Consider the following 16,178-nt stretch of genomic DNA (forward strand, 5'->3'; position numbering starts at 1 on the left):
TAGCAAACGTAGCAGAAAAATACACTTGTAATGTAGTATCATACCATGGTTATTTTCAATTCAAGTAGTATTTTAAATCGTAAATTTTTTAAAATATCCGAAAAATGTTTAATTAACTGTTAAAACTTACATAAAAGTGCATTGTTGAATTTATAAGATGTTGGTGATATCCGGTGACTCTTGAAATCATATTGGTATGGTGTTGGCAGTTCTTCGCACCATCATCATTTTTGACTTTTTGTTGACAAAAAATTTTGCAGACTTTTCTTTTCGAAAGAGGTGTTTGACGTCGGAATAGCAAGTTTTTCAGTGTTTTTAATCCAGCATATAGACTCGGAATATCACACTTTCGGGAAGTTACTGCTATAGTGCCATTTATAGAGTCGCACAATCCGCAATCACCATTCTCTCACAGCAGCTCAATGGCTGGCAATTTTTGGCAAAGTTCTCATTTGTAAGTTTTCCACTTCTCTCATTTTTCGATTTACCGCACACAATAATATTCATTTTTCCCTATTCGCTCTGCTCTCCTCTTTCTATGCTTACATTTTCAATAGCATCTGTGTCGCTCAAATCCAGGAAACAAGACAGTATGCGGCGTACTGCATCACAACTATGCCGCTCCACTTCCACTTTTTGTTCATAAGCTCTTTTACATCACCATCCACTAGGCCATATTGATTAGAGGTTTCTGTCCAGGAGGACTTTTCAATGATGGATGCACATTGCAAGATAATATAGCTTCCAACAAAGCAAACTCGCGAGCACGAAAATTATCATTACGAAGGTACCTTTTCTGGCTGCCCAAACCAACAAAGATGTTCTGATTTCAGCACACATGAGTACTCCTCATGATTCCGCTTGAAGATGTAGTTATCATTGAAAATTTCTAGGTTTTTCAAGCTTAGAAGCCTTATTCAGTACTGTGCAATTACAGCGGACTACTTGTCAAGGTCTGAACTGGATTGAAACACCACCGATTCTCTTCAAGATCTTCTGTAGATAACGCTTCACATATAAGGAGCTCAGAAATCAACTCTTGAACAGGATGTTAACAAAAATATTTTATTTAGAGTAATGGAAGTTAGATTGCATAAATAACCACATCTGCTTTTTTCCATCGAAGAGTTGATTCCTACACTTGATTTGTTTTTCTCGGGAGATTTCAATGAGACAGTGTGTTGCTCTGTGGTCTAATACCTTGTGTAGAGGTTTATTATTTTTATCACACATGAGCGAAAGAACCATGAACAGAATACTTAAAATTGTAAGGTAAAATTCGTTGATTCACTTTTTCTTTCCTGATTTCCCTTTCAGCATTCAGTATTTTAAAAGGCTGACAGATAATCTAACACAGCAACTGATCAGCCATCCTGAGATTTGTTGTATTGTTGTAACAAGATGCATCCATCAATAAATGTTGACAATCTGTTTTAAGTATGTGTGATATGCTTGGAGGCTCATATAAGCTCACACAAGGATTCTTATATTATTTATTTCCAATTTACAGCCAACAATGGATTCTGGACAAACAGGACTTGATTCGAGAGCGGCAACATGATTTGGCCATTTTAGCGGAGGAAGAATATCAGAAGATCCTGATTTTTTTCTCTAATTGTAAGTCTGAATGCAGTAATATGTATCATATCAAATATTGATGGACCAAAGGATTTGGGACCATCTCATTCGACCAAATAAAAACTCGATCTAAACCAATAAAAAATGGGTAGTTCTCTCTAACGCAATCAAGATTAGCTTTGTAACTGCTTTAGTTCAAACTTCACAGCAATTTTTCAGTTCTATTGGTTTTGGTTTTTATTTGTTAGTTTTATTGTTTTATTTGTAATTCTGATCAGGAAAAATTTTAAAACTCAGAAGTAAGTAAGTTATTCATGAAGTTAATAGATATCCGGTATCAGTGTGAAACTATCATGCAGGGGTACTTCTTGACTACCAGTTCGTGACTGGTCGTTTCTGAAAATGTGAAGGTCTGGAAAACAAGAAAGTTGAAAAAAGAGGTCATGAAAATGGAAAGGCTGGCTCTCATCATCATGAAAAGCGTGTAATTTCCTCTCAAGAGAAATGTGGAAATGAAATGCCAAGAAAATAAAATGTCACCTCTTGAAAATCTTAGATAATACACCTATATAAATGAATAAGGGGTTCTTAAGAAAGGCCAACTTGAAAATGGGAAGGCTCAGAACGTTCTGCGCCCTTGCCACAATAAAACTTCATCTCTATTCTTTGTTGATGACAGAAGTGCTACTTGTATCACATCAAGAGACTGTATTATGAAATCATCTTTAAATTGATTGCTTTTTTCCCCTTAATAGTTATTCAAAGCTTGGGAGAGAGTTTGAAGTTACGACAACAAGTAATCGCAACAGCCACTGTTTATTTCAAACGATTCTACGCTCGCAACTCTTTGAAATGTGTGGATCCACTTCTCCTGTCTCCGACGTGCATTTTCCTGGCATCCAAAGTTGAAGAGTTTGGAGTCATTTCCAATAACAGGCTTGTCCAGACTTGTCAAGCCATAGGTAAATATTGAGTCCCAGCTGCAAAATGTTAAATTACAAGCACCAATAGTGTCAGTCAAAGGATCACGCTTTGATGGAACTCTAGATTAGCAAATTATAATAAATCTGTCTAAAGGCCAATGTTCGGCATTCAATATTCACGAAGATATGACTTTTCTAAAAACTTTACCAGCTCGGTGACTGACATGGAAAACCGTGGCATTGGGTACCACCCTGGTTGCATCAATTTGTGAAACATAAATCTATACGGCTTGCTCAAAACACTACTGCATAGTGTGCTGTAAGATATCAATCACTGCATTTTTCGGAAGAACCTATCTCTGTCAATATCAGACAACAAAATTTAGTCTTTGCGTAGGGTCCTTCTTTTTCTTGTATCCATGGCTTTTAACTATCTAATTACTAATTCATGACTTCCTTAACTCATCCATCGAGTTTCAACAAACATTTACCTTATTATTATTGATGAATAAAACTGCATTGAAAAATAACTTGAATAATGGTTTATAATTGCAGAAACATTAACTTCATAACACTGGCAGTAAGGACCTCACAAAGTTACTTGAATGCCAGCAAAATTTTACATAATCTTGAGGAATGCTTTGATCCTATATAAATAAATCTGGAAAACTTTTCAGGCTGGGGTAAAGTTACTCACTACAATGAGCATAAAATTTAAATATCAAGGAATAGAGCACCAATACTCCTGGTATCATGCTAACTTTTTGTGGCATTGGTGTATCCAGATGACCTTTCATCTTCTGAGTTTATCCTCAAAATTTTGGCTTTACCTCCAGAATTCTAGCCAGATCATACCCACAACAATACGAAAATTTGTACACTCACATGGCATTTAAAATTTTGATGAAACATTATTACCTTATTATAGTCTGTCCGAGATGGGAAGGTCCGTGGAAAGTCGGAATTAATTGCACTATGTAGAAACAAGGGTAGCGTTCGAGCCATTGTAAGAGATGAAGACACTGAACCAACCCTGTGTCGTGGCGCACCGCACAGAGGGCTGACTCCTTATGAGTCGCTTGCCGCATCGCGCAGCTCGGCGCCTAGCACAGGAATTTGCGGCTCCAGGTTCATATCCCGGGAAAAACCGCCGCTCCGAGGCCCATAGCCTCCTGTGCGGTGGCTGCGGCGTGCGCGAAACATCGATAAGTGACAGTTGACGAGGGTCGAGACACCCCCACCCTGCAAAATAGTGCTAATTATTCCGACTTTCCACGGACCTTCCCATCTCGGACAGACTATAAGTTGTCAAATAATTCCACAATTTTCCCTTTGTTCTTAGTGAAAAACAAATTTAGCTATGCCTATGCGCAAGAGTTTCCGTACAGATTTGCCCAGATCTCGGAGTGCGAGTTCTATTTGCTGGAGAATTTGGATTGCTGCCTAATTGTTTATCAGCCGTATCGACCTTTGTTGCTGCTCCTCCAAGACATCGGGCAAGAAGAGCAGCAGTTGCTAGGATTAGCATGGAGAATAGTCAATGACAGCCTGCGAACTGATGTCTGTCTCCTCTATCCACCCTACCTAATTGCTATTAGTAAGTTCAGTTTTTTCCAAACTTAAATGATACAAATATCTCCAAATCCATGTTAAGCTTTCAGAAAACTTGGAAATATCTCAATGAATGCGACATTTGTCACAGGTCAAGTGTAAATATTTGTAAACGCAATCGAGTATCAGATTGACATACAGATTATCAGATGATTATCTATGATATTGATTATTATTGATCAAATGAGCCGTGTATAGCTCTCTAAGTGTTCAGAATAACTTTCTTCCCTATCATCATTTGTTTGTTTGTTGTTCCCCTCTTCTTCTCTCTTTTTTTTTTCTCGCTCTCCCTTTATTTCTTCAATTGATCAAATGCTAACTTCACTTGCATACTTACACGTAATACCAAGTGAAATAGATAATGCCTTCATTATTTAGGAGTATCAGAGAAAATATAAGTATGTACTCAGCTAGAAGGGAGAATAAACAAAACTATCTAAGGGAAGAATAAAAATCATGAAGAGGCGCTGGGAATCAAACACCGGATCTATTAGTTAGTGCCTAGCACTCTTGCACTGTGTCCCTATTGCAGCACTAAAATTATCTGTGCATCAGTTTGCCATACCAGCATGTAGCCCTTTTCGCTGGTTTTTGGACAGTGTTTTTGGCCCTTCCAGGATCCATTCGCGAAAATGGCCCATTAGGGATCCAATAATTTATTCTGAAGAAACGGTTGGCCAAACTCTGATCAAAATCTAGGTGGGACAAAGTCTGGCCTCTCTTATCAGTTAAATCCATATCACTGACTGCTTTCTATTTTTTTGCAGGTTGTCTACAAATAGCCTGTGTTGTTCTGCAGAAAGATCTTAAAGGTTGGTTTGCGGAGCTGAACGTAGACTTTGAGAAAGTCCAAGAAATTTCTAGGTATATCATCGCCCTTTTTGAACTGTGGAAATCGTACAACGAGAAAGACGAAATTAAAACCCTATTGAACAAAATGCCGAAACCAAAAGTCCAGCAACCGAGATAGCTTTAGGCCAGTGCTGCACACTTCTCACAGCAAATGGAGACGGACGGTAAACTCAGCAATGTTAATGAATGGTTAATTGTGGTAAACTCACATCCAAGGAAAAATTTCCTCTCTCCGAAGCTACTACTTGAAACACGCAAAGTCCGCTCCTGCAAATGGACTGTTTTGCTTGTCAGTGCTCTGCAGTGGATCCACTAAGAATCAAGGAGATCTCTGTATGCAACTCAGTAACACAATGTCTTTGAAACAAAGTCTCTGAATTCTTCTTCAAAGATTCTCTTTCCTTTGTCTTTTTAAGTATCTGTAGGTTGACCCTACTCCCACAAATACGGATTGGATTCCGAATTAATTTCATTGTGCAGATTATGTTTTCATAAAACTTTTTTTAAGAATTTAAGTTCAGAAAAAGGTCAAATCGATGATCAATACTCACAGAAGATAAGTGAATCAATGTAAAATTTTGGAATTGGAAGTATGTAGAGCTAAAAGATTTCATTAAATTTATTCCTGTAAAATCCAAAGAAATCTCATGAATTTTTAGAAATTTACTTCCAGTTTTGAATCATTATCCAGCAAGTAAGCAAAATGCATACTTATAAACCCTCTAAAGTTTCCTTGGATTAATCTAGTCCTAGTTGTTGATAGTAAATTCAATGAAAGAAAGATAGATTCGTTTAATATCAATGAGCCAGTTGCACAATTTTTTCAATTGCTTGTTTGAAAAAAAAAAAGGAAAAAAAAGGCTCCTAATGCTACAGGGATTTCCCTGGAATTTTTTTATCACCAAAAACCCTCAAAAAATCAACTTGACCCTCTATCGCATGATTTAATTTTAGGTCACTGATTGCGGGGAAAAAGTTCATGTTGTAGTAAATAGAATTTCTGGAGGTCAATTAGGAGGATCACTGAAAATTTTAACCTCTACTTTCTTAAAAAGGGTGGAAAAGAGGTTGCATTCCAGATGTAACATAATGCAGTTACGCAGTATTAGTATTTCGACCTTTTCCCTTTGGTCAACATCAGGCAAGCAATTTTCTCAGAATAATAAGCTGTGAAGAAAAAATGCCCTGAATTTTCCCCCAGGAACATTCTCCTGAGATAATTTGAATGTTCTTAGACACGAGGCAATGTACAATTCATTCTTATTCTTATAATTTTGAGCACTTAAAGTGAGGTTCCTAGAAATTCTTCAATATTTTTCTGAAGAGGTTTTCATAACAGAAAGTTCAAAGTTCCCTAGATTTTGTATTATGAAATGTTCAGGTTTTGTACTAATAACATTGAAGTGTTTTATGTGCATTTCCTTTTGCATAAGCTTTTTTCTCTGGTGAGGAATTTTAGTCTTTGACTATATAAAGTGTTTGCTTACAGTAAGTGCTCATCTGCGTTCCTTCTGCAATTGGGCAGAAAGTGATCTCAAGAATCAGGCATATCTGCATATTAACAATTCAAAACTTAATTTCTATTAAACCCATGTTGCCACCTTTTCAAATTAGATACTTCAAGTATATAAAGTTAATTTTGATGTTTCGTTTGTTTACTGTCTTCATCTTCTTAGTTTTTTATTTTGTGATTTTATCATCGTTTTAAAGTATGTATTTGACTGTGTACTGAGTCAGGAGTGATTTTAACACTCCCAAGAAGTTGGCGGTTTTACCAAGTATGGTGGGGGTGGCAGTATTAAATCCACCTTTTCCTGGCATTTTCACGGCTCACACTATCTTTTTAATAGTAACCCCCCCTCCCCCCACCTCGTGCTTCTCTCTGGCAGATTTAACAGTTGGAAGTTAAAAATGGCTACTGGAATTAAAGTGTTTTTAGAATGTTAACAGTTTGCCGCTAATTTTACTTTTGTAACTCTGAAAACCAACAAATATTTATGTTACATACTGTAAGGTATAGTAGAAAGTGTTGAACCTCTTTAAGGTATTCCAATGAATGATCTGTTTTGATGCATTTCATCTTCATAGAGCATTTTGATTTGTAAAAGCAGTTTTTAGCCTTGTCGGAAAAGTATGTTGTTATTAAATCAGCATGTGAAAGACAGTGCTAGTTTTCATTCTTCTTGATTTTGACCTTTTTTGCCTCTGAGAATCTTAGATAGAGATCTTCTTTGGGTAGTTGATAAATGACAAGCATACTTTCTTTTTTTTGTTTTTTACTTTTGAACATTATTATGCACAACAATAACCAACCTTCAAATCACATGAAAACATTTGACATCTTAATCGAAGACACAAAGAAAAAGTATTAGTAGCTAAAAATGAAGCCATGCTTCCCAATTTTTGAGGATATTGTAGTAAAAACATCTATGAATCTTCGACTTGGTCCTTGAGAGGAATAAAGAATTAAACTTTGAGTGCATATAACTTCGTATATTTTCTTTGAATGCTTCCACCATACTTTTAAGTAAGTTTTAATACATGAATTCACATAGAAACATATCAGTATCATTACATAGTCTTCTTTTATTCAGTATACACTTAAACCTTTGAATTTGTCCACAAATTATTTGAGAGAGTGTGTAGCTGAACATTCCTTTAATCTCATACAAATACAAGTTTGGCACTGAATTTCATGAAAATTACCACTTATTAGACAAACAGAAAATTTTCTTCTACAAGTCATTTATCTAATTACATAGATGTTGACAAGTATGCACTAGAAAAGAATAAGAGCCTTACTTTGAAGATACAAAACCATCTAAATTAGCATTACTTTAAAATTTTAGAAGGAACTTATTGCAACAAAAGGATGAAACTAGACGATGAGATAAATTTGATACAACTTCTGAGAAAGAATTTGAAATTGAGAAAGATGACCGCGGCAGTAATAGATGCTGGGTCTGTAGAAATAATAACTTTGGTGAGGAAAATCTTGAAAAACTTCATATAGATGGATAGTGTCAAAATGTTAACTCTTTTCATACAAATCTGGCTTACTTAAGTTAAAAAGTTAAGTTTTTGATGAATTTCAGTGAAACTCGATACTGTGCTCCCATATTTTTGATAATGGCCATGTAATATACTTCAATGATGTTAAAGAATTTTATTTCAGGCAAACATATTAATAAAAAGCAAGCAGACAATGCATAATAGTCCTGATAAAATTTGATAGCAGCTGGCATAAATGAAAACCAGATAGCTCGGAGATTACATCATAATAATACTTTATTTGAGTCAAGGGCTTCATTCAATTCCCAACGAAACCAAAAAATATAGTCTTTGTTCCAAGGCAATATATTGGCAAGAGGTAAAAAAATAGTTTATCTCCTAGTTGTAATTGATATAAAAGCTTATGACTAAAAGATCAACTTGAAACTGATCATTAATAGTATTTAGGTGAATCAGAAACAGATAAAATTGAAAAAAATCATGATCCAGTAGAAACTTAAGATGCGACACTAATTTTGGTCCCAGTCTGTGAACAAATTGATCGAGATGGTAGAACAATCAAAATATGCATAGAGCTGGAATTGTTCAACCAAAGTATACTTACAAGTAAACTTGCGAACAAGATTGATGAGATGGCTCAGCTACTGTTGATCAAAAGAAGAAACGTGTACTTATATTGAAGTTTAAAAAATAAAAACCACTCAAGGTATTTCCCTCAACCCTAGACAGAGATAGCAATGACTACTTTTCCACAATAACAAATTAAAAACTAAAAACCCCGCAGGCTGATTATTGAAATTGATAGACAAAGGAAAAATGGAGCAATCCTAGAGGTTAAAACAACAAGTTATTATAAATTCAGGTGGAAATGACAAATGACTAAAAGATCTTTAGCAGGTTGTTGTTAGTTAGTCTAATACTTACCTCCTATGTCTATTGGAGCCATCCGCTTCCACTAATACGATCGCTCCATTTTCTCTTTGCCTATAACTTTGCCGATCAATTTCAATAATCAACCGGCTATGGTGTGATTAAATATCTTAAAAAAAATTTCCAACAGCAAGAAATAAAAATAAAATGATGAATATAACAAAACGCAGTGAGAAGTTGAGCATGTGCTGGGGCTTGATTCACCAAACTTTTTCGAGCTCTGGAATTAAATCCTGAAACGAAAAAAAATTGACATTGTAATGACTAAATCAATTAATTTAATGAAATTAAAAGCAATAAAGTTAAAAAGAGTGATTTGACATTACTACTGTGGAATTAGATCCCGAGATTCGGCACAATCAAGACTGAAGAAATGATAAAGACTGAGGCCCCTTGGATCCCCCTTTGGTGTCAGCATAGTCGTATTTTGTTCGGAGGCAACACTCGCAACATGTTGTGAAAACAAGCAACAATCGCATTTTGTTCAAAGTTGTTTTGTGTTGTGGGGGCGGGGCTTATTTTTGCGCGCACAACTTGGGAACCACTGAAGCAACATTGCTGTGCAACAACTGCAACGTGCTCAGAGCAAGTCATTTTTATGTTGTTGCCCAAGACGACGCCGTTTTCTAACCTAAAATTCGAATTTTCTCTCTCATTGGTCATTCAGAATCACGTAAAAGAAACAAGAAAAAGAATAGAGACAATTTGTTTCACACAAAACACGACTCATAATTAGCTTGTTAAATTGACTAGCATCGTGGTCATTTGTTTAAATAATATTTAAAGAGAGACATACCAAGGGGTTCTTATTTGCAGCATGCCTTGCAACTGGTTGTCCGTTTTTATCGATGATGAATTTGGTGAAATTCCACTTGATGGCACTAGAAAAAATGTGAAACAAATAATTAACTGAATAATCCACAGAATAACGAGAGAAGTGGTGAAATTTGAAATCTTTAAAAATTAGCTGCAAGAATCTAATGAAAAAGGTGTGCATTGCAATAATGGTTCATTAAATTGGAGCGATCATTTCGAAAATGAGCCATCATCTTCAAAATTCTGCTTGGCTGGAGGAGGCTCTTCACTGTAATATGGAACCTGATGGCACACCATAAATTCGTACAAGATGTCTTAATACATTCACTTTCTAGGAAAAAATTCAACATGCTGCATTTTTTAGATTTATAATAATCATATACTTAATTTATTGTGCTCCGTACTGGATGGCTTGACAAACAGGGCTATAAATTGGTTACCTACTTCCTCTTCTTTCAATAAAAAAAAACTTTAAAAAGCTGGTACTAAGGTATTTTAATACACTCAAAGGACTGTATCATCTCAGCAAAGCTGAAAAAGAGATTATATAATGATCAAAGAAAAGATTCAATTGTGGCTTTATTGCGGGTAAGATGAACTGATGAAATGATTCGAACTAATGGCGTTAATAATTTTTCTTGGACAAAAAAAACCACACCCTTAAAACTGCTTTTTATTACCTTTACAGTTTGACAAGGTTCTGGAAATTACACTTTCTCCAGTAATTACTCAAATAATACGGTAACACATGACCTTAAATTTATAAAAATTCATAGTGCCAGGACTGAGACTCCTAAAAAATACTTACTCAATCAATAATCCTCCTTGCTTATGCTTCAAGTACTTGAACAGAGGATGGGCATTATTTCCATTGACATCTATCTTGGCAAATATATCAAAGTTGGGACTGTACTTTTTGATGCTGCACGAAATTTCTTCATTGCTTCCTGGCTCCTGCAACAACAAAAGGTGATATTAAAACTTAATCTGAACTGCAGCATTAACATGACCACCTACATGATGGTCATCTCATAAAGGAAGCTTTCAATCTAAGCTTCCAATTATGAAAGTTGTATGAGACCCAAGACACCAGACAGTGGATTAATAGAAGATAAAAGGAAGTTTTTTAAGAAATTCAATGTGAGACTTGTTTTGAGCTGAAACAGTCACTTTTGCTCTCAAGCTACATGACATCACTTTAGCGAGGCATAGTCTATGAATAAAAAAAATTGAAAGGTAGAAGCTTTCATGATAAGCTATCAAAAAGTTTTTGAGATGAAGCGTCGCAGTCCGTTTTTCTAATACACTCTCTGAAAATACTGAAGAAATAAGGAGACATGTAATTCACCGTTTTTTATTTAATTGAGTTTTAACTCAGAAAATAACTTTCATAGTCCCTGAAAATCTGACCTCATTTCGAATGGCCAACCGCTTCCGTGACTTCAGTTGAAGAACTGGCCTTCTCACTTTTTCCACCACAGCTGTTTCAGCTCTGGAATATTCAGTATTTTGATGTTATGTTTTCCCGTTAGTAATGATTTCCTTCACTTTTTCCTTCTCTTCCACGTTTAGACATTGATACACTTCATATTAGGATTACAAATACAAAAGACTTCATGCAACATTTTTATGAGCACAAAAGTTTGATGGTCGTTTGGTTGTGTCATTTACATTTGATACGTGGTGGTTGAAATCATGGGTTGGCACCTCATGTGACAACAAAAGAGGCGAGTAAACGAGGAACTTTCACTTCCTGAGTTTAGCTTTTTGTTTTCTTGCTTTTGGAAGCTTCTGGAACTTTTTAAACTCAGAAACACAGATTCTGATGAATTTTACCTAGGGGAACATCTGTTATTCAATCAAATTTCAGCATCATGCAACAGCTCCACTATCCCATCATGGCTTGAAAAAAGATTAAAGGGGGATGATTTTGGGTATCTGAGAAAGCAGGTACCTCAAAAATAGGTACAACACAGTTAGTATTTAGACCAAAAGTAACAGAACTTTCATTCTGAGTGATCCTCGTAATTCATCACAGAGAAATGCAAACATGTATTCTTCTGATGAGTGTTGTGGAAACACTAATAAACCCAAACACTGGGCCATTAGAGGAATGTTTCTCTTTCTTTAATGTTCAAGATCAACTCAGCATGACTGAATTTAAGGCCATGGTGGAGAAATTCTTCAATCACGCTACATGTGTTAAATGGAATTAAAAGATATTTTAAAAGTTTAAGAGGAAAGAGACAAAAAGAAAGAAATGAATACTAAGTAATCTTACTTGACCACCGAACTGATTACAGGGAAAAGCTAGAATACGCAAGCCTTTGCTTTCACGATATTTTTCATCAAGTTCTGCTAATTCCTTGTAATGGGTGCCAGTGTAGCCACACTGAGATGCAACATTGACGATTAACAATGGATGGCCTCTGATGGCAAAAAAAGAAACAAAGGACCTTATTAATTTTCTATTTAAACTCTAGCACATAAAATGTTGCCTTGCCAGTGACTTTTTAGCAAACGTTTTACCAAACGTTTCACGCTTAACTCCCTCTTTTCCTCATCTTCAAAAATCCTCTGTCACTCTAATTATTCTTGCAAAAATAAAGTTTTCAACGATCACAACAGCAACAAAATTTTGTTGACCATTAAAATGATAAAATAGATTTCACTGAAGGATGTCAGCTCTCTGAGGGATAAAATTTCTAAATATTTACTCAATAACAGAAAAATGTTACTTTTCTAGTGCTTCTTTAGGAATTTTTCACCTTATTTTTTTCAATGTTCCTAGAACATTTCCTTTCATTGTGCTATTATTACAGTTCAGATGATAGAAAAGTTTACAACATCTCTTACTAAAATAGAAAAGGTGCAAGATGACAAGCCAGGTATTCATTTGTTGAAGGTGAGAGTAGAAAAAATGCTATCTTTGTTAGATATGTGCTATAGGGACAAAAAAATAAACTCAGCTTCTCATGGCATTTCTACCTAAAGTACCTTTTGGAAAAAGGGAAGAAATAAATTAAACAAGTATAAGGAGAATAATTTAACAGATAATTTTCCAAATTACATGGGTCAAAATTTAAATAATGGGGTTTAAAGGGATTAGAGGTCTCACTTTCAGGCATATGGTTCTCCATTCTTGGCTTATAAGATTGATTCGGCTCATTGCTTTATAAATTGCACTATTTATGTTTCTGTATCAGTAATCTCTGTGAGTAGTATGAATTATGAAGTCGTCACCTTCCAGGCAAAGTATCACAAGCGCCATGCGACGTTTAAAAATTTCCGCCGCCATTTTATTTTTTTACAGAGAAATTGTTCAACGAAGCTGTCCGAAAATTTCACTGAATTTTCTTTGTGCTGCCGATAAAATTTAGTAAAATTTCCAAACAGATTCAACTAACAATTTCTCAGTAAAGAAATAAAATGGCGGCGGAAATTTTTAAACGTCGCATGGCGCTTGTGATACTTTGCCTGGAAGGTGACGAAGTGGAGAAAGATTGTGCAAACATATTCAGCATGGCTTTAAGAAACAGGTATTCATTTTCCCTCCATTGAGCACATTACAGCATAGATATGCAGGTAAGAAGAGTTCCATTGCATTTTTAAAGTGCAAACTAGTTCAGATGATTTAAAATCTGCTACTGATTAGATGAGAACACGCCATTTTCTTGTAATCTTCTTTCCAAATGCAGAGGCGCCAATTCTCATTTTTTCCACCAGAGATTCGCCATTGCAAATTTTTTAGGCATCAACAATTTTTTGATTCTAAATTGCTATCGAAAGAAGCACACATTTTTTGAAATGTTAAGATTGGCGGCAGGGCAAATAGAACAATTTGTTTCATGACCGTGTATGTGTTGCTTCATTCATTTACTTAGTAAATAATGGATCAGGGGACCACCCTGAAAAGGGGTAGGAACCTCATGGATTACGGAGTGGTGCAGGACTTATGGATCACCCTGTAGAGGAGTACATAAAAAGCTGTCAAAGAGACTGAGGGTAAGTACCTACCTATATTTTTCAAGGGAGACTTCCTCGCCAGTGGTAGTTTTGGCCGTAAAATCGTAAACAGACTTAGCATTCTTCCACCAGTCACCAGTCTTCTCTGATACAGAGCAAGTTTCACTTCCCATGTTGGCGCAAGGGATTGTTCCTCTGAGTACAAAGTTTGTTAACAGCAACTTGGGCGCCGTTAGTTTGGTGAGCAGGGTAGTAAAATTCTGATTAAACTGCAACATTAGCTTCAATTATTTGCTAAATATGAAAAAGCATATGTGCAAATTAGGGGAAGAGAAAGATAAAATGAAAGTGAGCAAAAAGTAGCTTGAGAAAATGGAATCGATAGAATAGATAAATTGATATAGATTGAAAGACTGGAATGATAGAGATGATAAAAAGTAATGAAATCATGAAAAAGAAGAATTTGTCATTTATACAGTATGAAGAAAAATGATTTTTATTCCTCACCTAGAATAAAGGAGAAATTTAATTTTTATTTAATAAACCTGGTACGAATGAAGCAGATACTATTAAAAAGGCTGATGACTAGAATCATGTGACTGGTAGAAGTATTTTTCTTGTAATTCCGGCAGAAAGTATAGGATACTGATCATTGAGAAGCCAGGTGATCTGGAAAGTTGCAATCATTATATGATCTTCTTTGGTCTAGAAATAAAATTACTCTGGTAAGGAAAGCAGGAATTTCTTAGCTTGCGGGCCAACTATTGAAAGTTTAAAGCAGCCCGATAAGCCATCGAATTGCGATACACTGCATGGTTCAAATAGGGCTATGTCTTGTCGTGTCAGGCTGACATAGTTTCAATAATCGGGCTGCTGGTCCCATTTTAAAACCATTGTCTACTGAAAATTTACTAAGTAACTACCCATTTTTTCCCTGCTCCGTGCTTACAAGCAGCCGCAATTTGGCCAAAACTGTGGCTTCTTCGTGCAGTTACAAGCTGCTCTTCCCACTTTTAAAACCCGTATTTGTACTCTTCCCATTTTTGTACGCTACTCGCTGGTCACACAGAGAGAAAGTTCAGAGGGAATCACGAGAGAAAGTAGAAATAATTGGCTCACAAAAACAAAAAGTTCCTGCTTTTTCTTCTTATTTTTTTGGCTCAATTTTCAACAGCCAGTGTTAGAGCAACGTATGAGGTCGCAACTGAAAACAGTATTCCAAAGCGTTGTTTTGAAACACAACACAAAAACAAGATAAGGGGGACATTGCAATTGTTCCCTAATTTTTACTTCAGGGATCCTCACATAATGGCGATGTTTGGGTATGCACACAAAAATAAACTTCACCCTTAAAACTGAAAAACAACTTCAAAGAAAATAGGATTATTGCTTCTTTTCAGAAACTATTGCAAGTGATGTTTCCGAGAAAAATATGTCTAGTCTGTTCTTCCTCTTTAACCAGGCAATAAGTCTTATGAGTATTTCATTTCATATACTGCGGCACTATTTATTTAATCTTAACCCATCATTAACTTTCTAGGAACTATTCAAATTCGCACACTATTGTTTATGGATGATAGCATAATTTAATTGGACGTATTTCTGCCAAACGGAACTATGCGCATTATGATGTGAGCCTAATAATGCATACATTCTCATGGGTCTCAGGGCTCATGTCTTGATGCACATAGTTCCGTTTGGCAGAAATACGTCCAATTGTAAGGGTGCAAAGTTGCTCACAGCGACGTGCACTGAAATATAGTTACTCACCCACACAATAACTCAATGCCCTTTGACCCCATGAGTAAGACAAGAACAGATAAGGAAATCCGCACTTGCTCTCTTCGGAACTGCAAATTCAAAGGGCAGCCAAGTCATGTACAAGTGAGAAACAAGATTTCACCCCAAGCGACTAGTTGCTTGTGATTTTCTATGATAAACTGATTTATTTCTCTGGGGTGCGGTTGTTCAGCAGCCACCAAATAATTTGAGTTTTCAGAATAAGCTAATATGTACCAGGTCTACTGAAAATCTGAAAGGTACGGCTCGCCAAGAGTTAGCGACTATGACTAAGTTCTCTCCAGTTGATCATTGGGAGAACAGAAATATGATGAATTTGTTATTTCACAACATGATACAATGGGGCATCTCGGAATGGAAATAGGTTGAGTGGTTCAAAAAACTAATTACTTATTCAGAAAACTTCAGAACTCTAAATTATGAAGTAAATCTGTATCCTAAGGAGTAAGCAAGAATGCCTTAAAATATCAATTTTTTACTCACTTTCAGGAATTCAGGAAGAATTTCGTGAATGATGATAGATAAGGATGCGGCAACTGACTAGACTTCAAGGTTACTTATCAGCAGTTCTGTTTGTTTACAGAAACTAACAGAAACACTATAAAGCCTGGTTACATTGCCAATGTGGATATATCAATGTATCAAGGTCGATTCGTCTGATTCGTCCATTCGCAGTCGCGCGCCAATCAG

At 35.8% G+C, this 16,178-nt stretch overlaps 2 protein-coding genes across 3 annotated transcripts; one reads left to right on the forward strand and one right to left on the reverse strand.

The window, feature by feature from the left end:
* The first annotated feature begins 102 nt into the window (after positions 1–102).
* CycC (cyclin C) lies at positions 103–7,128 on the forward strand. The gene is made up of 5 exons (XM_019061101.2): positions 103–454; positions 1,511–1,617; positions 2,334–2,540; positions 3,844–4,098; positions 4,880–7,128. Exons 1-5 carry the CDS (start codon positions 423–425, stop codon positions 5,080–5,082), a joined length of 804 nt encoding a protein of 267 aa, XP_018916646.1. The 5' UTR covers positions 103–422; the 3' UTR covers positions 5,083–7,128.
* A 314-nt stretch (positions 7,129–7,442) lies between these two features.
* Positions 7,443–16,118, reverse strand: LOC109043793 (uncharacterized). 2 transcript variants are annotated; one of them, XM_019061104.2, is made up of 6 exons: positions 15,972–16,118; positions 13,740–13,957; positions 12,004–12,151; positions 10,531–10,676; positions 9,703–9,787; positions 7,443–9,139 (listed from the first exon to the last, which is right to left on the reverse strand). In XM_019061104.2, exons 2-6 carry the CDS (start codon positions 13,859–13,861, stop codon positions 9,107–9,109), a joined length of 534 nt encoding a protein of 177 aa, XP_018916649.1. In that variant the 5' UTR covers positions 13,862–13,957; positions 15,972–16,118; the 3' UTR covers positions 7,443–9,106. The 2 variants fall into 2 exon arrangements, with proteins under 2 accessions (XP_018916649.1, XP_018916648.2); XM_019061103.2 differs by having other exon boundaries at positions 13,740–13,982.
* Between the last annotated feature and the right edge of the window lie 60 nt (positions 16,119–16,178).

Source organism: Bemisia tabaci, chromosome 4, assembly GCF_918797505.1.
Source record: "Bemisia tabaci chromosome 4, PGI_BMITA_v3".
NCBI classification, from domain to species: domain Eukaryota; kingdom Metazoa; phylum Arthropoda; class Insecta; order Hemiptera; family Aleyrodidae; genus Bemisia; species Bemisia tabaci.